The following is a 24,362-nucleotide window of genomic DNA, read 5'->3' on the forward strand; positions in this document are numbered from 1 at the left end:
GATCCTGCTGTTTTTGCAGCAAGGAGTGCATCAGAAACTTGCCTTACGCACCATTAAGGGGCAGATATCGGCTTTGGCTATCTTTTTTTTTTTTTTTTTTCAGCGACCCTTGGCGACTCATTCATTGGTGAACACATTTTTTTCAGGGAGTTCGACATGTGGACCCTCCGGTTCGACCGCCGCTGCCTCCGTGGGATTTGAATCTGGTGCTCTCTGTGCTTCAGAAACCGCTGTTTGAAAACATTAGGGAGATCCCCTTACTGACACTCTCTCAGAAGGTAGTCTTTCTAGTGGCTCTTACATCTGCCAGGAGGGTTTCTGAATTGGCGGCCTTGTCATGCAAGTATCCCTCCACAAAGATAAGGTGGTGCTGCATCCACAGGCTTCGTTTCTTCTAAAGGTTGTTTTGGCTTTTCATCTAAATGAGGACATTGTGCTTCCGTCCTTATGTCCTCGGCCATCACACCCAAAAGAGGTTGCTTTGCATTCCTTGATGCGGACTCTGCGGGTGTATCTGTCTGCTGTGGCTCCTTTTCGGAGGTCAGACTCGCTTTTTGTGTCGGTGGCTGGTCTGAAGAAGGGACTGGCGGTCTTGTCTGCCACCATTTCTCGGTGGATCAGACAGATTGGGGTTCAGGCTTATGCCATAGGGGGGCGGGTGCCTCCCTTTCCTGTCTCGGCACATTCTATCAGGGCTATTGGTGCCTCTTGGGCTTTCCCACATCAAGCGCCTGTTTCTCAGGTGTGTTTAAGGTGGCGACCTGGTCATCCGTTCACACTCTCACTAAATTTTGCAAGGTTGATGTGAGCGCATCTTCGGATGCTTGCTTCGTTTTTTGACACTGCTTGGGGATGTCCTTAAGGTCAAGATGAAGATGCTGTGTCCGTCAATGAATGAAAGAGAAAATAGGATCTTTGTACTAACCGTAAAATCCTTTTTGCTGAAGTTCATTGACGGACACAGCACCCCTCCTATTTATGTTTGTACTGCTTTTGACGAACTGAGCTACTGGATGCAGGGTGAGGGGTTATAGCCAATAGGACCACCCCCTGGGCGGTACTGTGCAGTTTTGCTGTTTTTAACATGTTCTGCCTGGTCCTCTCCTAAAGGGGGCGATATAACCCTAAGGTCAAGATGAAGATGCTGTGTCCGTCAGTGAACTTCAGAGAAAAGGATTTTACGGTGAGTATAAAAATCCTATTTTTATAATGTCAAATTAATTGGCATAATTCAGTGGAGAGTTCTGATTTCTGAAGCACTGCAAAACTCAATCTGCTGAGTTTGGGTCAGAATAGGATGAGCTCTGGCTGGTTGATATTGGTTAGAGCATTTAGGGAAGATAGTGCTCTCTCTTAAATAAGACAAAAAAATAATTGGTAAAATCTAATATGGTTCCTATGGATTCCAGTAGTTCATCTTTGTTTGTTACTTAACTACCTTGGAGGTTTCAATGCTGATAGGAGCATAGAGAGGGAAATACATTGCCCTGGTTTAAGCTTTCCTTGATCCATTGAGACCTTCCCTCGATTAAAATTTCAGTGAATCAAGAAAATCCAAGATCAAGATAAAAGGAGTGGATTTTTATAATTTAAACACATTGCCAGTGTATGCATCTCATTCATTTGTTAAATATGTGCCTAGGATTGCGCTTTAAATCAGTTCTGTACAATATGTTTGGTACAGAGTCACAAGCAGAAGATGCCAGTTTGCTGTTGAACAAGCAGAACATCTTGGGAGAGCAGGTAAGCACTTCTGTAATTCCTCCTGAAAAATAGTAGCACACAAAATAGTAGCACACGTCTTAGTAAGCGAGTATCCACTAGGCACTCCTGTGCTTACAGCCTAATTTCTGTAGATCTGCAGTGAGCATGTACTGCCTCTAATGGCTAGCCTCATTGCCTAGGCAAGCTGAGCAGAGGTTGCCCCCCTGAAGATGTGCCAGAAGACTTTGGGACCATTCACAGGGCACATCGTGGCATGCGCAGTGGGGAGCCAGCTGTGACAACTGTTAGCGTGGCAGTGAACTGAAGACTGGCGAATAGCCAGTCCGGGTGAGGACAGCCCTGGATCCCTGGACTGCTAAATGTCCTTCAGCCACTAAAGTATTTGTAGCTGTTGACTTTTTAAACAGTATTAAACTCAAAAGCAAACATTTATTATATTGCAGCTTACCAGTTCTTGAATGTGATGGCTGAATTAGATTTTCTTTTTATAGGCTTTCTTTCTTGTATTTTCATCTGGTAGTCCAGCCAACAAGTCTGTTTTCACAGCACAAACTCTCCACCATGCTGCTGTCCAACCTGCCTCCTGTGTTAATTCATCCATAGTTTGTTTCTCACTAATACAGGAGGTTTGTTACTGGCCAGATCACCAGGTAAAAACGGAGGGGAAAAAGCCAAAGAAAAGAAGACTGATGCAGCCACCGCATCTAATAATTGATAAACTGTAATATTCATATTATGGTTTTGGGTTTAGTACCATTTTCTTTTTGGGGGGGGGGGGCTGAAGAACCTCTTTAAGTGCTATGGCAGCCCAATGAATTGTGTTCTCATTCACTGAAAATTAGCTGTTCTTGTGTTGAAGTCAAAACAGTATTGCTAGCTAATGGGTTTTGTGCTGTATTTCCTATGTAACTACTACAATTTGGCTTTTAAACCTATATGGTCTGTTATTCTTCTGCCTTTCATTCCCTTTAAAATTTAAGAGGCGGTGTACATGTTTTAGGAATTGCAAAAGCAAGGAGATTGATATATTGTTCACAGATAGTGCTGTAGGTAATATACAGTGGGGCAAAAAAGTATTTAGTCAGCCACCAATTGTGCAAGTTCTCCCACTTAAAAAAAAATGAGAGAGGATGGAATTGTCGTCATAGGTATACCTCAAATATGAGAGAGAAAATGTGGAAACAAATCCAAACGATCACATTGTCTGTCTGATTTTTGAAAGAATTTATTTTCAAATTATGGTGGAAAATAAGTATTTGGTCAATATCAAAAGTTCATCTCAATACTTTGTTATATATCCTTTGTTGGCAATGACAGAGGTCAAACGTTTTAAGTCTTCCCAAGGTTGTCACACACTGTTGCTGGTATGTTGGCCCATTCCTCCATGCTGATCTCCTCTAGAGCAGTGATGTTTTGGGGGTGTCGCTGGGCAACATGGACTTTCAACTACCTCCAAAGGTTTTCTATGTGGTTGAGATCTGGAGACTGGCTAGGCCACTCTAGGACATTGAAATGCTTCTCACGAAGCCACTCTTTCATTGTCCGGGCGGTGTGCTTGGGATCATTGTCATGCTGAAAGACCCAGCCACATTTCATCTTCAATGCCCTTGCTGATGGGAGGAGGTTTGCACTCAAAAGCTCACAATTCATGGCCCCATTCATTCTTTCATGTACACGGATCAGTTGTCCTGTTCCCTTTGCAGAGAAACGGCTCCAAAGCATGATGTTGCCACCCCCATGCTTCACAGTAGGTATGGTGTTCTTTGGTTGCAACTCGGCATTCTCTCTCCTCCAAACATGACGAGCTGTGTTTCTACCAAACAGTTCTACTTTGGTTTTATCTGACCATATGACATTCTCTGTCCTGCTCTGGATCATCCAAATGCTCTCTAGCAAATCTCAGACATATACTGGCTTAAGCAGGGGGACACGTCTGGTACTGCAGGATCTGAGTCCCTGGTGGCGTAGTGTGTTACTGATGGTAGCCTTTGTTACGTGGGTCCCAGCTCTCTGCAGGTCATTCACTAGGTCCCCCGTGTGGTTCTGGGATTTTTGCTCACCGTTCTTGTGATCATTTTGACCCCATATGGTGAGATCTTGAGTGGAGCACCAGATCGAGGGAGATTATCAGTGGTCTTGTATGTCTTCCATTTTATAATTATTGTTCCCACAGTTGATTTCTTCACACCAAGCTGCTTGCCTATTGCAGATTCAGTCTTCCCAGCCTGGTGCAGGTCTACAATTTTGTTTCTGGTGTCCTTCGACGTGTCTTTGGTCTTCACCATAGGGGAGTTTGGAGTGTGACTGTTTGAGGTTGTGGACAGGTGTCTTTTATACTGATAACAATTTCAAAAAGGTGCAATTAATACAGGTAATGAGTGGAGGACAGAGGAGCCTCTTAAAGAAGAAGATACAGGTCTGTGAGAGACAGAACTCTTGCGTGTTTGTAGGTGACCAAAAATCAGACAATGTGATTGATTGTCTGGATTTGTTTCCACATTTTGCCTCTCATAGTTGAGGTATACCTATGATGACAATTACAGGCCTCTCGTCTTTTTAAGTGGGAGAACTTTCACAATTGGTGGCTGACTAAATACTTTTTTGCCCCACTATATATATATATATATAAATAAATAACCAAAGCGTTACCTTGATCTAAGGCTTCTTTCACATGAGGCATGGCTGGTAAAGCTCCTCTATTTTTATCAGTGCTTTACCGCCGTTTTTTGCAGAGGTTTTCGGCCACTAGTGGGGTGCTTTTAACCCCCGTTAGCAGCGGTGGATCTGTTTTCAGGCGCTATTTTTAGCTCAAAAGCGCCTGAAAAACTCCTCAGTGTGAAAGGGGTCTAAGTAAATTGGGGGTAACCAATTAATTAAAGGTACCCGCAGCTGTGTATACCATTACACCTAACACAGTGCTTAAGGTGTGGTCCCCTTAGACCAGAGCAGCATATAAAGAAGAGGATTATAGATCTACAAGGAGATCTTATACAAGGACACTAGCGGTATTGTAGAAAAATACACAGGTTGATTTATACAAACAATAATCATAATGTAAAAAACACTACCACCACTGCAAAAGGATTAAAAACATCACAATGTTGTCATAGCTGGCCTAACAGCTGCTAGCAATGCACCGTCATTCATACAAAAATGCACATACACTGCTAAAACCAGAGGATATAATGAAAGTCCAGGATATTAAGTTGATACATTTAGGGCATTTTTTGCCAATAGTCGACTAAATCCCTGACAGAAGATATGACATACAATATCTGTTCCTGGATGACGTATGATCCAGAACAGACCCTCCATAATCAGGTATGTGTTTGAGAATCAGAGTCCCGGATTAATAACTTCAGCTGGATGTAAGTGAAAGTGAGCTCAGTGTTAGAAGCTGGCTGGATCAAAGTACCTCTATAACCGCCAGTATACCATTCCCTGTGAATTCAGCATAGACCATGTCACTACTTAAATTCCTTATTTTCCTCAAAACAATACCCCATGATGACAACGTTAAAGAAGTTTGTTTGAAATCTTTGCAAATTTATTAAAAGTAAAAAAAGCACATGTACATAAGTATTCACAGCCTTTGCCGTGACACTCAAAACTGAGCTCAGGTGCATCCTGTTTCCACTGATCATCCTTGAGATGTTTCTACAACTTGATTGGAGTCCAGCTGTGGTAAATTAAGTTGATTAGACATGATTTGGAAAGGCACAAACCTGTCTATATAAGGTCCTTCAGTTAACGGTGACTGTCAGAGCACAAATTAAGCCATGAAGTCCAAGGAATTGTCTGTAGACCTCTGAGACAGGATTGTATAGAGGCACTAATCTGGGGATGGGTACATGAACACTTTGCAGCATTTAAGGTCCCAATGAGCACAGGGGCCTCCATCATCTGCAAATAGAAGAATTTTGGAACCACCAGCACTCTTCCTAGAGTGGGCCGCCCAGCCAAAATGTGCGATCGGGACAGAAAGGCCTTAAGGAGGTGACCAAGAACCTGATGGTCACTCTGTCAGAGCCCCAGCATTTCCCTTTGGTGGAGTGTTACATAGATGGTTGTTCTTCTGGAAGGTTCTTCTCTCTCCAATCAGGCCTGTATTGTAGAGTGGCCAGAAAGCCCACTTGGAGTTTGCCAAAAGCCACCTGAAGGACCCTCAGACCATGAGAGACAAAATTCTCCGGACTGATGAAGCAAAGATTGAACTCTTTGACCTGAATGACAAGCGTCATGTCTGGAGGAAACCAGGCACCGCTCATCACCTGGCCAATATCATCCCTACAGTGAAGCATGGTGGTGGCAGCATCATGCTGTGGGGATGTTTTTCAGCGGCAGGAATTGAGACCAGCCAGAATCAATGGAAAGGTGAATGCAGCAATGTACAGAGCCATCCTTGATGAAAACTTGCTCCATAGTGCTTTGGACCTCAGACTGAGCTGAAGGTTCATCTTCCAACAGGACAACAACCGTAAGCACACAGCCAAGATGACAAGATTGACTTCGGGACAATCTGTGAATGTCCTTGAGTGGCCTAGCCAGAGCCCAGACTTGAACCCAGCTCAACATCTCTGTAGAGATCTAAAAATGGCTGTGCACCGACGCTCCCCATTCAACCTTATGGAGCTTAAAGCAGAGTTCCACCCAAAAGTGGAACATTCGATTGTCTGATTTCCCCCCCCCCCTCCGGTGCCACATTTGGCACCTTTTCAAGGGGGAGCATGTCCCCACTTCTGGGAGACCAGACCGCAGCGAAGTGCGTTAGAAGCTTGGCCTCCCTCTCCTTCTGTCAGGCCAGTAAGAGTGCAGCGGACTTTGCACATGAGCAGTAGGGACCCGATGGTGAAGCCAAAAGGCTATACTGCTGGGTTCCCTTGCCAGCAATGGCGCCGGCAGCACCTGACCAGCGAATGTAACCTTCGTCTGCAGTGCCGACATCACTGGACTCCAGGACAGGTAAGTGTCCTAATGTTAAAAGTCAGCATCTACAGTATGTGTTGCTGCTGCCTTTTAATTTTTAAAGGGGCGGGCAGAGTGCCTTTTTAACCATTTTTTTGAATGACAATTGCACAACACTGATAAAAAATTATTTGGGTACAAATAGAGCTTTCTTTTGGTGGCGTTTAATCACTGCTGGGTTTTTAATTTTTTTGTTAAAAAACACTGAGTGTGTGCGGGCAGGTAAGGTGTCTGTGAGTCCAGTTACTGGGAGCTGTGCTGCATGTAGGTAAGCCAAGATAGAATAGACTAGATTAAATCAGTATATGTATACTGCTGACTGTCTTCCCACAGTGCTGCAGCGGCCCATCCTGCCAGTCATCATAAGTAGAAATGTCCCGCCACATTGATCCCTCAGTCCGGTTACTCCTTAGTGTTGGTGCATCTGTTTACTGCCAGCTGGCCAGGGTGATGACATCACGTTGACACGTTTCGCCCACCAATAGGATGGAGCCTCTGCAGAGCAGTTTGGTGACTTAAGTATACTCAATTAGGATGTAAGACCCCTTTCACACCACACTGCCCATTGCGTCGGCGCATTTCGTCCGCTAGCGGCACGCTTTTACCCCCGCTAGTGGCCGAGAAAGGGTTAAAACCATAGCAATAGCGGCGTTGTGCCGGCGGTATTACAGCGCTGCCCCATTGATTTCAATGGGGAGCAGCGGTGGAGGAACGGTAAACACACCTCTCCAAAGAAGCTGCTGGCAGGACTTTTTTCTGACGTCCTGCCAGCGCACCGCTGTAGTGTGAAAGCCCTCGGGCTTTCACACTACACAAAATGGTGCAGCTTCTTTAGGGCGCATTGCAGGCACTATTTCTAACGATATAGCGCCCGCAAAACGCCCTGGTGTGAAAGTGGTCTAATACTTACTCTCAACCATGAGATGTCCTCAACACACACTCCTCAATGACTAATCACCACTATCAATAAAATTAAAAAAAACAATGCACTGATATAGCATATTATTCATGGCCATTGAAGACCAGATGATGCTTAAAAAGTTATCTACCATACTATAGTGCTGTAGGTAGAGCTGAAGAGGATATCATGGATATCTCCTTGGAATGTGGTACTGCATAACTATTCTAAGCAGCACAGTAGAGTAAATGCCATGGCCAGTTTGGGTGAAAAGTTTTTATGCCTTTTCATCAAAATGTTCCTTTTTACATAGAACAGCTTGAGACCACTTACAGATATTGAGTAGGATTTCTATTAATGGGGGCACCAAGCCTGAACTGAGTAGACTTTGTTCTTTAGGCCAACTTAGAAACCACTTGCGCTGTCATGTATTGGAAAAAAAGTGCACTCTAATGTGATCTGTATAAAAGTAAGCTTGCTATTTAAGTGTTTGCTTGCATACCCCTAAACATTACCTCATATCGGTATTACATTTTAGTAACAAATTAAGAAATGCTAAATCACTTTTTTTTTAGACCCATTTTACAGTGCCATAGCTCAGGCTGTTTGCATTGTCAGGTATAAAGTACAACATCATTCAACTTATTGTGAAAGCCTCAGACAATATTTGCTTTTCTTAAGTGTTGTTCCCAGAGATGGTGATATTACAGTCTCCACAAGTCACCACCACAGGGCTCCACAAGGAAGATTGTATGGGCAAGAAAGAGCAGACGCTCACCCAGCAGGAAAATCAGGTAAATTAAACTCTCTTGTTGGAGAGCCCTATTGATTTAGTGTACAATGACTAGTTGGCACCATTGTTTTAAACAATCAGAAAGATTGCATCATACATTCCTTATGTTCATAAAGAAAAGTGCAGAGGTTTCCAAAGCAAGGATGAAAAGAGTCTTAAATAAACATGCTATAAAGAATTTAGCTGAAAGCGTGTAGAAAATGGCATATACCTGTTCTGATTCGTTAATCAACTCTTAGCAACAATATATTATATTTTATTCTGTAAATGTCAAGGACTTCCCTGTTCTCAAAAGTCGATTGATTACTTCTGGCAAATGGCACAGTCCTCCCTTTAATAAACACAAAGCTTTCCTTGTTCAGGACCTTTTTCCATCAGAATTACCTAATCGCTCTGAATTAATAGTGTCTGCATTGTTTTTGTGCTCTGTTGCTTGGAGCAGTAACTTTAAATAAATGTCACTTACAATACAATTTAAATTCCATTCTCCTCGCCTGAGATGTTTAGTGTTTTTCTAATTAAGACAGCTCTTCATAATTTTACACATCAGGTAGCGATGATGGCTTCCAGCTCTCTTGGTCATTTTTTGGCTTTAGAATTTTGCCTTTGTCACATTGTATAATATATGTCCTTGGGCAGATGTACATTGATTTATTAGTTGTATACATGTACTACACAAAAAAAATGCAAACACATCCAAATCTGTCTTCATAATGTATAATCATGCATTTCCTACATGATCTTATTTACATACTATGCTTTTTTTATACAGCAAAAAGCTGTATAAAAAGTTATGCTTGTAATGTAACCACTCAAGAGAAAATTTACTTTTAACAAAAAGTGATATATGTGAATGAATTAAAAAATTACAATGAACAAAGCAGTGGTCTGAGTCCATACACCGATAAGACAAAGCACTGGTGGGAGGAAGAAAGTTGGGTCCTAAGAAAAGTTCCCTGTGGGGTTTTTAGGCAGCAATGAGGATGCAAAAGATTCATAAAAATTGACTTTGTTTTATTGGTCAAAAAACTAGTCATACCATATACAATACATGCAGAAATTAAAATGTGAGCTCTGGTGTACAGCAGACAATAGATCCTACTGTGGTAAAGATACAAGGTACAGAGTACAAATATAATTCCTACATTCATTCTAAAAGAGTAAAAAAGTATTCAAATCAATATCCATTTTGTAGTTTCAATAACCATCTGGCATGCTTGATATCCCAATGCATTTCAGCCTTGGACGATTTATGGCCTTCTTCAGGGGGGATTTTTTTCTCTCATCTCCGCATCTCTGCAGGCATATCAAGATGACAATTATTTAACATTGAGCTATATCACTGTTATATATTCATGTACATTAACCGATAGTATTTACCCTTTACCAGAGGAGTCCTTTCTACATAAACCAGAGTCTTTTATTCTAAAAGCCCCAAACAAGCTGCCTCCCGATGGTGATTCCAGGAATCGCTGTATTTACGTCCACACCACACCTACCCACCTGGGTGGGGGCCAGCCAGAGAGCCCATCGGTCTACAAGTGGTGACCGTGTTAGAGAGTCCACCCACAGCAGCAAGAGCGTCCACTATCATAGTCTGTATTGTTAGACATGGCAAATTTATTTTTTTGCATGTAGATGCACAGGGAACAGGTAAAACAAAAACATAAGGCATGAGATGCAATTTTAGTATGCACCACGTGCTCATTATTCATATGTTCTGTTAATTATCCACTTGACCACTGGGCACTTAAACACCCTTAATAACCAGACCAATTTTCAGCTTTTGGTGCTCTCACATTTTGAATGACAGTTACTCAGTCATGCAACACTGTACCCATATGAAATTTTTGTCCTTTTTTTCACACAAATGGAGCTTTCTTTTGGTGGTATTTAATCACCGCTGGGTTTTTTATTTTTTGTGCTATAAAAGAAAAAAAGGCCGAAAATTCTGTAAAAAAAAAAAAAAATAATAATAATAATAATACAAAAATAAAAATAATTTTTCTTATAAAATTTAGCAAATTAGTCATTTTTCTTCATAAATTTTGGCCAAAATTTATACTACTACATATCTTTGGTAAAAATAAGTACAAATTGGTGGATATTATTTGGTCTTTGTGAAAGTTATAGAGTCCACAAACTATGGTGCCAATGTCTGAAAATTGATCACACCCGAAGGACTGACGGCCCATCTCATTTCTTGAGACCCTAACATGCCAGAAAAGTACAAATACCCCCCAAATTACCTCTTTTTGGAAAGAAGACATTCCAAGGTATTTAGTAAGAGGCATGATGGGTTTTTTGAAGTTTGTCATTTTTTTCCTACAATTCTTTGGAAAATCAAGATTTTCTTTCCTTTCTTTTTTTTCCACAAAATTGTCATATCAGGTTATTTCTCACACAGAGCATATGCATACCACAAATTACACCCCAAAACACATTCTGCTATTACTCCCGAGTATGGCGATACCACATGTGTGAGACTTTTACACAGCGTGGCCACATACAGAGGCCCAACATGCAGGGAGCACCATCAGGCGTTCTAGAGCACCCAGGCCAATTCTGACATTTCTCTCCTACATGTAAAAATCATAATTTGCTACAAAATTACATAGAACCCCAAAACATTATATGTTTTTTTTTTTTAGCAAAGACCCTAGAGAATACAATGGTGGTCGTTGAAACTTTTTATCCCGCACGGTATTTGCGCAGCAATTTTTCGAATGCGTTTTTTTGGGGAAAAAACTTTGTGCTTTAAAAAAAAAAAAAGTAAAGTTAGCCCAATGTTTTTGCATAATGTGAAAGATGAAGTTGCGCTAAGTAAATAGATACCTAACATGTCACCCTTCAAAATTGCACATGCTCGTGGAATGGCGCCAAACGTCGCTACTTAAAAATCCCCATAGGCGACGATTTACATTTTTTTTTTTTTTACTGGTTACATGTTTTGAGTTAGAGGAGGTCTAGGGCCAAAATTATTGCTCTCAATCTAACGTTTGCAGCGATACCTCACATGTGTGGTTTGAACGCAGTTTTCATATGTGGGCGGGACTTACGTATGCGTTCGCTTCTGCATGCGAGCACATGGGGACAGGGGCACTTTACATTTTTTTTTTTTTTTTTTTATTGTTCATTTTACTTTATTTTAGTTTGACATTTTTTTTTTCCCCAAGAATAAATTTTTTAATCATTTTTATTGCTATTACAAGGAATGTAACCATCCCTTGTAATAGGAATATGGCATGAAAGGCCCTCTTTAGAGTGAGATAAGACCCCACATCTCACCTCTAGGCTGGGAAGCCTGAAATAAAAAATAAAAATATCAGGGTATTGGGTATTGCAGAGTATTGGCAGGGTATGGCAGAGTATTGGAAGGGTATTATGTATCTCAGAGTATTGGCAGATAACTCCACCATAACATTCTTATGATGTTCATGCCTCATAGCGGCTGGAAAAATAGAGGAATAATGCATAATGCAATGAGAATTAAAATCATTAGATGTATATATTCATTTACCATGTGTAGAATACTACTTTCTTTTTTTTTTTTTTGTATAAATATATATGTATGTATGCTAACTGACCCATTGATGGTTGTCTTGGCCCATCTGGTACACCTGGGTTCCAACTAGGCGTGAGAGCACAGATAAAGGAAAAAAGTGCCAGGAAGGGGGAGAATATTATCCATAATTCTAATAATCATCTAGAAGTGTAGTTGCTAAATGAATAGAATCCAGAGCTATATACCAAACAAATGGAATTTAAAGCTATACCTTAGATTCAAATCTTTATAATTATTTAATAACTGAATTTATATCTTATTATTATTATTATTACCGCACTTCTTAATCCGCACTATCCCACCCTAGCTGGTTTACCCAAACTGGACCCTTTTAGAAAAAGAGGTACAAAGGAGGCTGATTCAGGGCCAGGATAGACTGTGGCCTTCAATCAATATGTCCATTTTTGTTTAGTATATTAATATATGACAACCCTTTAAAGATTACTTATAATCCAAGACAAATGTAGTACATCCATCAATGACGATCATTTATCACATTCAATGGCCTGAAATATTAACAAGACAAATTTCCTCTATTTTTACCAAAGCTCAAAGGGGGAAAGGGGTGTTTAACCACCCAAGGAAGTTTTTTTTCAAAAAGGAAAGAGGGCGCCCAAAGGAACGCTGAGCTAGCTGCACACCCGGTAACAAACATGGAAGAAAGAAAAAGTTCCCGTGGGGTTTTTAGGCAGCAATGAGGATGCAAAATATTCATAAAAATGTACTTGGTTTTATTGGTCAAAAAACTAGTCATACACATATAAAAATATGTGTAATGATACACTATGCCTTAAATCCCTTACATATTAGTTAAAAAGTATTCAATTCATATGCTTGGTCAGTGTAAGATGAATGCTTAGTAAAGCATACAAGCATCATACACAAACATTGTAACTCTTTGTCTCAATCATGCCATTACCTGATATTGTAACTAGCTGTACTGGCAGACAAGACCCATAAGATATGCAGGTAACCTCCATGGTAAGTATCTATGTTTCCACAAACAATGGATATCAGGAAATCAGAGTATCCAGAATAGTAAAAGTTTTTGATTTATCTCTGCTACCAACAGTTGAGTCCTTGCACAGATCAGAGACACAGCACTGATGGAAAGAAGCAAGTCCGATGAGAGAACAGACATCCAGGGTTCATCCACCTTCACCGAAGAAGAAAGAGGGGGGACACGGGGTATAGAAGAGGTCCCTAGTTGGAAATGAGTCCTGATTAGTATATCAATGTCCTTACCAGAAACGATGGACCCTTTAAATAGCAAGGTCTTAATCACAAACAGATACAGCCCTCTGGAAAAGTCACTCGTTGGCCGGGAACACCAATGAGTATAAAAACGAAGAGAACTCCAATGGTGTAGTAAAGTGGATAAAAAGGGCCTTTATTGCTCAAAATAGCAGGCTCCCAGTGCTACGTAACGTACTGACACCATCACGCCCTCACGTGACCCTGGTACATGGGTGCTTGCTTTACTTTTTATACTTGCCAGCATATTTGTAATGTGTTTTTACAGCAGATGTTTGTTCCCATCTGTTTTATTTTCAGCAATAAAGGCTTTTTTATCCACTTTACTACACCATTGGAGTTCTCTTAGTTTTCATACTCATGGTCTTCCTGGCCAACGATTTACTTTTCCAGATTGGAATCCCGGGCCTTTTGCCTTGGATCATCACAGAGACTTGAGGCTTGGAAGTCACGAGATCTATCCGTCCCTGCAGAGGGCTCTATCTGTTTGCGATTAAGACTCTGCTATTTAGGGGGTCCACCATTTCTGTTAAGGGCATTGATGTACTAATTGGGACTCATTTCCAACTGGGGATCTCTTCTATACCCTGTGTTCCCCTCTTTCTTCAGTGAAGGTGGATGAACGCTGGATGTCTATTCTCTCATTGGACTTCTTTTCCATCAGTGCTGTGTCTCTGATCTGTGCATGGACCCAACTTTCTTCCTCCCACTAGTGCTTTGTGTGATCTGTGTATGGACTCAACCCACTACTTTGTTCATTGTCATTTCTCCTCTCTGTAACAAATGGGTTGTTAGCCTTATCACTAGGAGAATACTAGGCAAAGTTGTAACACAACACTCAGAACTTGGTTCCACCCAGGGGGGCAGTCCCTCAGGCTACAACCCTCCACCTTGCAAAGCAGCATTAGTTTTTTTCTTGCATAGCAAAGGAGGAGGACATAGGAACCCTACGGGCCCATCGGTCCATGTTTTTTTACGCAGAAGCTTGAGTTTTTGTGCAAGATGATTAATCCTATGATAAACAGCCGGCTGGGTGAAAGGCTGGATACCCTTATCCTTGTAGTCTCCCCAGTCCGGCCATTGAGCGTGTGCAGGTCGCAGCTAGGGCTCTCACCTGGGATAGGAGGCTGGCTGGTGGTGCCTGGATCCTGTGTATTAAGCTCCCGGGAGGTGCCTGTGAGGGTCTGGCTGTGCTTTCGGACAGAGCTGTGTCTCTGACACATTTCTGTCTCTGTCCCTCATGGAAGCTGGCTGGTGGCCATTTTAGGTGTGGGCGAGGGCAGCATGTCTTCTGGGCTTCAAGTGGCCATTTTCCCAGTGCTTTCCTATTCAGAAAACTGGCAGCCATTTTCTAGAAGCCTGAGCACGTTTCAGTGTTCTCCAGCAGCAGCTACATGTGCTCTCAGCTTCCTGTTTGTCGTCACTGGATGCTGGGCGGCCGCTCTATGTAGTCTGAGCATGTTTTTCAGATCGTTTTAACAATCGTTCTGACGGACTGCCACCAGCACAGTTTCCTCTGCACCTGGGAGCACTAGGGGTCTTCAGGCACTGCTGTGAACAGCGCGGAACTCCTCTGGGTGGTGAGTCCGATGGGTTAGAACCCCTCAATCAGTGGCAGCAAGGGGGGTGGGACTGTCACTGTCGTAAGTCCCCTTCGGGTGGCAGACAGTGTAGGGTCAGCATGGCTTCATAGCTGTTATTTCTTCCCCCGGAATCCAGGCAATTGCAACCGGGTCACCTGCGGACTGCGCAGTTCCCATGGACACCCTGACGGCGGTCCTCAATTTGTTCATTCGTTGCCAAGATGGTGGCGGTGCGTGGGAAGAAAGGTGCTAAAAAGCGGCCCCTGCCGGGGAAAGCTCTGACGCAGACTCGGGTCCTGCTGAGGCCGGTGACCCCTGCTCTGTCTTTTTAGACGACGCTGACCAGGACCGTTCGGACAGTGAGGATGAGTCCCCGTCCGGGTCTGGGCGCGACAAAGCGCTTGTTGGAGCACTTATCACAGCTGTGCGTGATACCCTTAAAATTCAGGAGCCAGCGGATCCCTCTGCTGATGTACCGGTCCCTTTTGGGTCCCGCAAGCCAGCACGTTCACCTAAGGTGTTTCTGTATCTGACTTATTTTGACAAGTTCATTTACAAGGAATGGGGTCACCCGCAACAGACCTTTTCGGTCCCCAAATACATGGCGGTGCATTACCCCTTTGAGGAAAGCCTTCTCAAGAAATGGTTGGCTCCTCCGGTCATAGACCCCCCCCCCCCCCCCCCCCCGTATCCAGGTTAAATAAAGTAACCACGATCCCGGTTGACGGGACTCCTGCATTCAAGGATCCTGCGGACAGGAAGGCAGAGGCGGTGGCTCGTTCCTTGTTTACAGTTGTGGGGTCAGCCATGCGACCTGTACTGGCATCAGCACTTGTGTCGCAGACACTGACTGAGTGGGCAAAAGTTTTGCACCACGAATTGGGAGAACAGGCTTCCCCTGTCTGCGTGGAACTAGCAGACCAACTAGTGCAAGGCCTTAAGTATGTCTGTGACGTGGCCCTGGATACTCTCCCTCTGTTATCCAGGGCCTCAGTGTCAGCTGTGGTGCTGAGACGCCTAATTTGTCTAAAATGCTGGTCTGCTGGCCAGGCATCCAAAAAAGCCCTGACGGATCTTCCCTTCCTTGGTGACCGGCTCTTTGGAGCCTCATTAGATGACATTATTAAAAATGGCACCAGTGGTAAGAGTACCCTACTCCCACAGGTCAGGAAGGCTAAGGAGCCACGCCGTAGGCAAGGGCCCTCTTTTTCCGCTCACAAACAGCTTTTTCGTCTGCCCCATAGGACGCCCACAGACGGTCAAAAACGTCCCTGGAACCGCAAGCCTGCGAATAAAAGTGCTACCGCATGAAGGTTTGCCCAAACCCTCCCAAGTTTGCAGCCCGGTGGTCTTCCCGGTTATCCGACCAATGGGTCTGCGATCTGATTTCCACAGGCTACAAGATAGTTTCTCTCTTGGCCGCCAAACAGATTCTTCCCCCTCCAGCATACCCGTATCCCCAGTTTGCCGGGAGCCCCTGTTAGGGGCGGTAGGGGATTTGCTGAATCGTGGGGTGATTGTACCAGTTCCGGACTTGGAACGCTTCCAGGGATTCTACTCAAATCTGTTTGTGGTTCCCAAGAAGAAAAGGGTACGTCCGATCTTGGACCTAAAAGCCCTCAATCACTTTGTGAAAGTGCAGAGGTTCAGAATGGAGTCAGTTCGCTCAGTAGTCGCTGCACTCCATCAAGGGGACTCCCTGGCATCCCTAGACATCCAGGATGCATACCTGCACATACCCATATCCTTCGGCATTAAAAGTTTCTGCGATTTGCAGTCGGGGAAGCCCACTACCAGTTTGTGGCTCTTCCTTATGGTCTGGCATCAGCCCCCCGAGTCTTTACCAATGAACTGGCACCAGTTTTGGCGTTGCTGCGACAACGTGGGATCGCGATCGTGGGATACCTAGACGATCTCCTCCTAAGAGCATCTTCCGCCTCAGAATTAGAGGAGGATGGGGCGATCACCATGCAGACCCTGCAAGAATTTGGGTGGCTGTTGAACCTCAAAAAGTTGGCAATTGTGTTGACCCAGAGTCTGGAGTACCTAGGCTTGCTGTTGGACTCCAGGGAAGCAAGAGTTTTTCTCCCTTCAGACAAATTGCAGACTCTCAGATCTGCGATTAAACTGCTGATAAACCGCAAGTGGTCGCCTCTCCGCTTTTGCATGCGAGTACTGGGACTCATGGTAGCCTCCTTCGAGGCAGTACCTTATGCCCAGTTCCACACCGGAGTCCTGCAGAAGGAGTTTCTGACAAAATGGGACAAATCTCAGTTGTCCCTGGATCGACAGATCCAGGTGAGCCAGCCAGTCAGACTCACTGATCTGGTGGTTGAGGTCCCTGGTGATTCAGTCCGGAAAATCGTTCCTTCCTCTGAAATGGACGGTGATCACAACGGATGCCAGTCTATCCGGCTGGGGTGGAGTGATGGGGGTTCAGTCGGCTCAGGGCCTCTGGTCGACGCAAGAATCCAAGTTGCTGATCAATCTGCTCGAATTGAGAGCGATCAGATTGTCAATGAGACTTCAAGGGCGTCCGATCAGGATACAGTCAGACAATGCCACGGCTGTAGCGTACGTCAATCACCAAGGGGGAACAAGAAGCTCAGCCGCTACTCGGGAGGTTGCTCACATACTTCGGTGAGCAGAGCGACATGTACCGGCCCTGTTGGCCATTTACATCCCAGGAGTGGACAACTGGCAGGTAGACTATCTGAGTCACAAGATGCTGGACCCAGGAGAATGGGCATTGCATCCGGAGATATTTAGGTTGCTGTGCCTGAAGTGGGACACACAGATGTGGATCTACTGGCCTCCCGTCTCAATCAGAAGGTGCCAAGATTCGTGTCCAGGACAAGAGATCCGTGGGCCGACACATCAGACGCACTGGTGGCTCAGTGGGATCAGTAACGGCTGATCTACGCCTTTCCTCCACTGAAACTGTTGCCACGTCGCAGAGTGGAAGCCGAGGGGATCCCAGTAATACTGGTTGCCCCAGATTGGCCTCAGCATCCTTGGTACGCAGACCTGGTGTGTCTGGTGGCAGACACTCCCTTGCGACTGCCGTTGCGAGAGGGCCCCTGTCTCAAGGTCCGATTCTCCATCCTGCTTTACCATCACTGGCTTTAACGGCATGGCTATTGAGAGCCAGGTGTTGAGGAACCGGGGTCTGTCGGACTCGGTGATTGCAACTATGTTGAGAACGTGATAGTGTTTTATTCCTGCGCTACCACTGGTGATCTATCAAATGTCAGGGGCTGCTGCTACTACCGGAATGGATCACACCGTATCCACTTAATATGAAACTAAAGATATGTTGGTATTGCGCTGTCCCTATATTAAATAACCCTCCGAGGGTGATAAGTATAATGCCTAATTACATAAATCAATAGTGTAATATAAAATTATATATCTATAAATGTCTACTGAATAGTATCAAAAAGTGCTACATTAAATAAAATAAAATAAACACACCACAAAGGTGATAGAATCCAAATAAATGAAAATCAAGTGAACAAAGGTAAGTAACTAAAATCAGTCTCTTAGAAAATTGCTATTTTGATAAAGTGCAGAGAAAAAAAAAAAAAAAAAGTAAACGCACTACAGAGTCAATTGAAAACCTCCACAGAAACACAACTGCTTCAATTGAGTGCAAAGCCACTAAACAGTGAATTGATCATAAAGTGCCAAGTGCGTCTTATAAATGTGCAAATAAGTAAACACTCTCCAGAGGTGATATAAGTGAACCACCCTAATAATAAACAAATGATATACAAGAAAATAAGAGAGTATACCTAGACCAAAAAGAGGGTACCCTCTCCTGATCACATAGGAATAAACTTTAGAATAAACAAAAAAAAAAATATATATATATATATATATATATATATATATATATATATATATATATATATATATATATATATATATATATAATAGTAAACGCACTACAGAGCCGGCTGCAACATATGTTATATCAGAATGAATCCGGCCTCTATAGATTAAATATACATATTGAAATCCATCAAAAATAAAAAGATATAAATATTCAAGTCCATAAATAAACAACAGTCTCCTTTAAGTGCAAGTGCTTTGTGCAAACTTGTGCAAATTCAACTGAGGTGCGGATCTCCCAGTGCTTAATCCCGCTGTGATCACACTTTAGTGGGCAGTGGCCCCTTACCTATAGCAAGGAGGGATTCGCATAGAGGTATATAGATTTCTTTATATGTCTTCTCTCCTGGTAAATTCGGTCACCTTCTCCTTTGAATTTTATTCTTATTGCTCCAGAGGACCCAATAGATTAATAGAGAGGGAATACCATAGTGTAGTATCTCACAGATAGCATTTATTAAAAATTTACATACACAGGGTACTCACACATTAATAGATAGAAAAAAGCCTTTTTCTAGCAATCAGCAGCAAGTGCATCCACAGTCAGCTTCCTTCCCGTCCCTACGCGTGACATCACATCACGTGACTTCATCAGGGGAGAACGTGGAAATCTTCTTCTCGGAAGATATACCATCGTACCTGGAAGGCCTACATCTCCATGTGTGAAGAGAAAGGATGGCATCCGCACTCCTTTTCCTCATCCAGGATCCTGCTATTTCTCCAGAAGGGAGTTGACCAGAGATTGGCATTAAGCACCATCAAAGGGCAAATCTTAGCCTTAGCTGTCTTTTTTTCAACGACCCCTGGCATAGCACTCCTTAGTGAGTACCTTCGTTCAGGGGGTACAACACGTAGTCCCTCCAGTGCGTCCACCGTTGCCCCCATGGGATTTGAACCTGGTGTTGTCGGCGCTTCAAAAACCGCAGTTTGAAAATATCAGGGAGATTCCCCTGTTGACTCTTTCCCAGAAAGTGTTTTTTCTAGTGGCCATCACATCGGCCAGGAGGGTTTCGGAACTGGTGGCCTTGTCCTGCAAGTCGCCCTATCTGGTTATCCACAAGTATAAGGTGGTGGTGCATCCGCAACCATCCTTTCTACCGGAAGTGGTCTCAACTTTTCATATCAATGAGGACATTGTATTACCATCTCTGTGTCTTAAGCCGAAGCGCCCTAAGGAGGTGGCCCTTCACGCTCTTGACGTGGTTAGGGCTCTGAAGGTGTATTTGTCTGCCACGGCTCCCTTTCGGAAGTCAGACTCACTGTTTGTTTGTTTCGGTGGCTAGTCCAAAGAAAGTCATGGGGGTCTCGTCGGCCACCATTTCCAGGTGGATCAGACAGATTGTAGTACAAGCCTACGCCTTGAAGGGGCAGGTGCCCTCCTTTCTGGTAACGGCCTATTCCACAAGGGCAATCGGAACATCTTGGACCTTCCAACACCAAGTGTCAGTCGCTCAGGTGTGTAAGGCGGCGACCTGGTCGTCTGTCCACACGTTTACCAAGTTCTACAAGGTAGACGTCAGTGCATCTGCTGATGCCTATTTTGGCCGCAAAGTTTTGCAGGCGGTCGTGTAGTTGCAATTGAATATGCAATAGATATTTTTTCCTGGTTTTTCTATAAAAACGCAGTACTGTTGTGTTAATGCACTGTTACATTACTTCTGCAGTTTGGTACGGTCTTGGGGATCACTCCTGTTGAGGATACCCTGTTTTTTTGTGGTGATTTTCCACGCACTGCTGTTTTTTTTTTGTGGGTATAGTTTCACTAGTTCCCACTTGCCATGGTGGATGAAGTTTTTATGCTGTTTTTCCCACCCCTTGTTTTGGCACTGCTTGGGTACGTCCCATTTGTGGAGGAGCTGTGTCGGTCGGGGAATATAAGCGAAAATATGATTTTTAATTTTTTTTGTACTCACCGTAAAATCCTTTTCTCTGTAATTTACCGATCGAAACAGCACCTTCCCCTTCTTTTCTCTTTACATTTTACTGCTTGTTGACGTACTGATGCTGCATTGCAAGGTGGAGGGTTGTAGCCTGAGGGACCGCCCCCCCCCTGGGCGAAACTAAGAGTTCTGAGTGTTGTGTTACAACTTTGCCTAGCATTCTCCTAGTGATAAGGCTAACAACCCATTTGTTACAGAGAGGAGCTGTGTCGGTCGGTGAATTACAGAGAAAAGGATTTTACGGTGAGTACAAAAAATCATCTTTTTAATTCATTCACATATATCACTTTTTGTTAAGTCAATTTTCTCTTTAGTGGTTACATTACATGCACAACTTGCGTTTTTTTATTACTGTTATTCACCATATATCGCCATATATCACCAGATATTTGATGGTTTTTGTTGCAGCTGTATGTCTCAGTTTTTGCTCTTTAGCGTGGTATTCACCCTTTTACATCTCAAACTGTTAAATTTTGTGCAATTTTATTTTAGTGGACCTTCGCCCTCTTCCTCTACTTCCCTCAACTCCACCTCTCGTTCCATCCGCCCTATACGTAATGCACTGGGTTTTTATTTTGTTTTCTTTTTATAAAAAGGTCTGGCCCTGCCTCCCCATGCACGTTAGCGAATGACATGCACACTGCCCGCTGTGCCTCCCGCTATATGCACATCACAAATCCCAGGAGGCATAGTCTTTAATTCAGAAAAGGAGGAGGGCACAGGCCTATTGGTGCATCATTGGGATTCCCACCCACTGAACCAGGTAGGGTCGGCAGGCCTCTCAATGACATCAGAACATGGCGGCACGGGACAGAGCTGTGGCCGGGCATAAGATCCCAGCGTGACATCGCTGAATGGGTGAGTATCTGAAATCGGGTCAGGGGTCCTGCAGCCTTATAGGACAGTCAGAGGAGAATGAAAACTCCTACAAGCTTGGGGACTGTGGAAGAAGTGGATGATCAGAGAAGACAGGCTTAAACAGCTTTTTTTACACAATGCAGAGCATTAACCCCTTAGGTGAGTATAACAAGCATGCTTTGCAAACTTTTTTTTTTTTTTTTTTTTACTATTGTGGGTTTAGTAACACTTTAATTCGCTTTCGACAGTCCTCATAAAGGCTCTGGACCAATATTTTGATCGCTGAAACAATAACAATGCAGAATAGATATGTTACTTGATGAGTCAATTGTCTTCATTAATGTATTATACTGATATTTGAAAATCTTAAATTGGTGTGTTTTTATCTTTTAAGAAGCAAGCATTCCAATTGGCAAGTGTGCATCCCATCCCTTTCCATTATATGAAGCTGAAAAATGTATAAAATGCAATGCAATCCTCTATTAAACTGTGCATTTTGTCTTTTGAAAGAGTGATGAGCAGAACAAAGCACTAATTCGAGAGAAGAATTCTGTGTCAATGAGTGACATGGTGACTGTTGCTACTCAGACTACAAAGCAAGGTTGGTGCTCTGTCACAAACAGGCTTGCAGACCCATCAGTCAATAAACAGTTAAAACATAATGTCCTGCTTAAAGTGACCCTGTTGTACAAAAAAAATTAAATCCCGGACCCCTCTCCAATATTGCTTAACAGCGACTCACACTTAATTCTGTATGTCGCACATAGAGCAGCCTATTCACTTGAATGAGCTGCCCTATATGCATATGTTGCACCAAAGAAGCTTAGGGACCAGAGCTTTGCCCTGAGACAGTCGTTATTTTAACCACTTCAGCCCCGGGAAGGATTTACCCCCCTTCCTGACCAGAGCACTTTTTGTGATTCGGCACGGCTTTGCTTTAACTGACAATTGCGCGGTCGTGCGATGTGGCTCCCAAACAAAATTGACGTCCTTTTTTTTTTTCCTTCAAATAGAGCGTTCTTTTGGTGGTATTTGATCACCTCTGAGGTTTTTCTCTTTTGCGCTTTAAACAAAAGAGCGTCAATTTTGAAAAAGACGCATTTTTTACTTTTTACTATAATATCCCCCAAAAATATATTTAAAAAAAAAAACGTTTTTTCCCTCAGTTGAGGCCAATACGCATTCTACGTATTTTTGGTTAAAAAAAAAAATCGCAATACGCATTTGCTTGGTTTGCGAAAATGTTATAGCGTCTACAAAAATTAGGGGGTCGTTTTATTGCATTTTTATTAATTTTTTTTTTTTTTTTTTACTAGTAATGGCGATCATCGATTTGTATCATGACTGTGACATTATGGCGCACACATCGGACAATTTTGACACATTTTTGGGACCATTGGCATTAATACAGCGATCAATGCTATAAAATTGCATTGATTACTGTAAAAATGTCAGTGGCAGTGAAGGGGTTAACCACTGGGGGGCAGGGAGGGGTTAAGTGTGTCCTAGGGGAGTGTTTCCAACTGTCTGGGGGATGGGCTGTGTGTGACGTGACACTGATCGCTGCTCCTGATGTCCTGTCATTAGGCAGAATGGGGAGTTTACATCAGCATCTCCCTGTTCTTAAGCTCTGTGACATGATCGCGGGTATCCCCACGGCGATACAGTCCGTGGGTCCCGCACTCACGATCACGGAGCTTGTGGCAGGCACCCGCACGGTGGGAAACTCAAAGTAACGTACCGGTACGTTACTCCTTGCCCTGTGCCATTCTGCCAATATATATTTGCCGACATCGGTCAGCAAGTGGTTAAAGCGGAGTTCCACCCTAAAGTGGAACATCTGCTCATCAGATTCCTCCCCCCCCCCCTTCCGGTGCCACATTTGGCACCTTTCAGGGGGGAGGGGGGTGCAAATACCTGTATAATCCAGGTATCTGCACCCACTTCTGGGAATAGCTAGCCGCAGATATTGCTTGTAAACACTCCTCTTCTAATAGACCTGTAAATGCCTACAGTGCCTTGCAAAAGTATTCACCCCCTTGGCTTTTTACCTATTTTGTTACATTGCAGTAACTGAGGTTCACCTTCCAGCAAAACAATGACCCCCAAACACACTGCTAAAGCAACACACTGGTGGTTTAAGGGGAAACATGTAAATGTGTTGGACTGAGGTCTGGGCTTTGACTAGGCCATTCTAATAGAAAATCTGTGGTCAGACTTAAAGATTGCTGTTCACAGTCACAAACTATCCAATAGGAAAGAGCTGGAGCAGTTTTGCAAGGCGTAATGGGCATTACCCAGTGGTAAGATGTGGCAAGCTCATAGAGACTTATCCAAAGTGACTTGGGGCTGTGATTGCCACAAAAGGTGGCTCTACAAAGTATTGACTTTAGTTATGCACATTACTTTGTCCTTTGTTTGCGTCACAATTAAAATAAATCAAAGTTGTGGGCATGTTCTGTAAATTAAATGATGCAAATCCTCAAACAATCCCTGTTAATTCCAGGTTGTGAGGCAACAAAACACAAAAAATGCCAAGGGGGTGAATACTTTTGCAAGGCACTGTATGTGTGCCTGGACATGTAGGCGAACATAGACGTGCCTTTACATGCAGGAAAAAATGCCAAATGTGTGTAAAAGCAGCATTTTATAAGCCCTGTGTGCATGAGCTCCAAAGTAGCAAGCATTATTTAGTTCTATGTAAAGATTTGATTAGGATAAATTCAGGGTTAATGTCATTGCATTGTAAAATAACTTGATTTTTAGAGGTGAAATAACTGAAAAGAGAAAATGTGAGAAGGAAGCTTTTGTCACCAAGTTGTATGGCCTGTTTCTGTGATGTTGTTATAGTCTGTGAATGGCTTGCTGTTTGCTGGTATTTGTACAG

General features: G+C 43.3%; 1 protein-coding gene across 1 annotated transcript in view; it reads left to right on the forward strand.

Annotated features, from left to right (window-relative positions):
- Nucleotides 1–24,362, forward strand: part of MOV10L1 (Mov10 like RNA helicase 1) — a 301,052-nt gene that overhangs the window by 208,497 nt on the left and 68,193 nt on the right. The window contains exons 13-15 of the mRNA XM_077473981.1: nucleotides 1,685–1,743; nucleotides 8,270–8,382; nucleotides 21,986–22,076. Of these exons, the coding sequence (XP_077330107.1) occupies nucleotides 1,685–1,743; nucleotides 8,270–8,382; nucleotides 21,986–22,076 (263 nt within the window). The remainder of the gene's footprint in view (nucleotides 1–1,684; nucleotides 1,744–8,269; nucleotides 8,383–21,985; nucleotides 22,077–24,362) is intronic.

Source organism: Lithobates pipiens, unplaced genomic scaffold (genome assembly GCF_037356315.1).
Source record: "Lithobates pipiens isolate NorthernLeopardFrog02 unplaced genomic scaffold, aLitPip1_a1.2 Scaffold_8, whole genome shotgun sequence".
NCBI classification, from domain to species: Eukaryota; Metazoa; Chordata; class Amphibia; order Anura; family Ranidae; genus Lithobates; species Lithobates pipiens.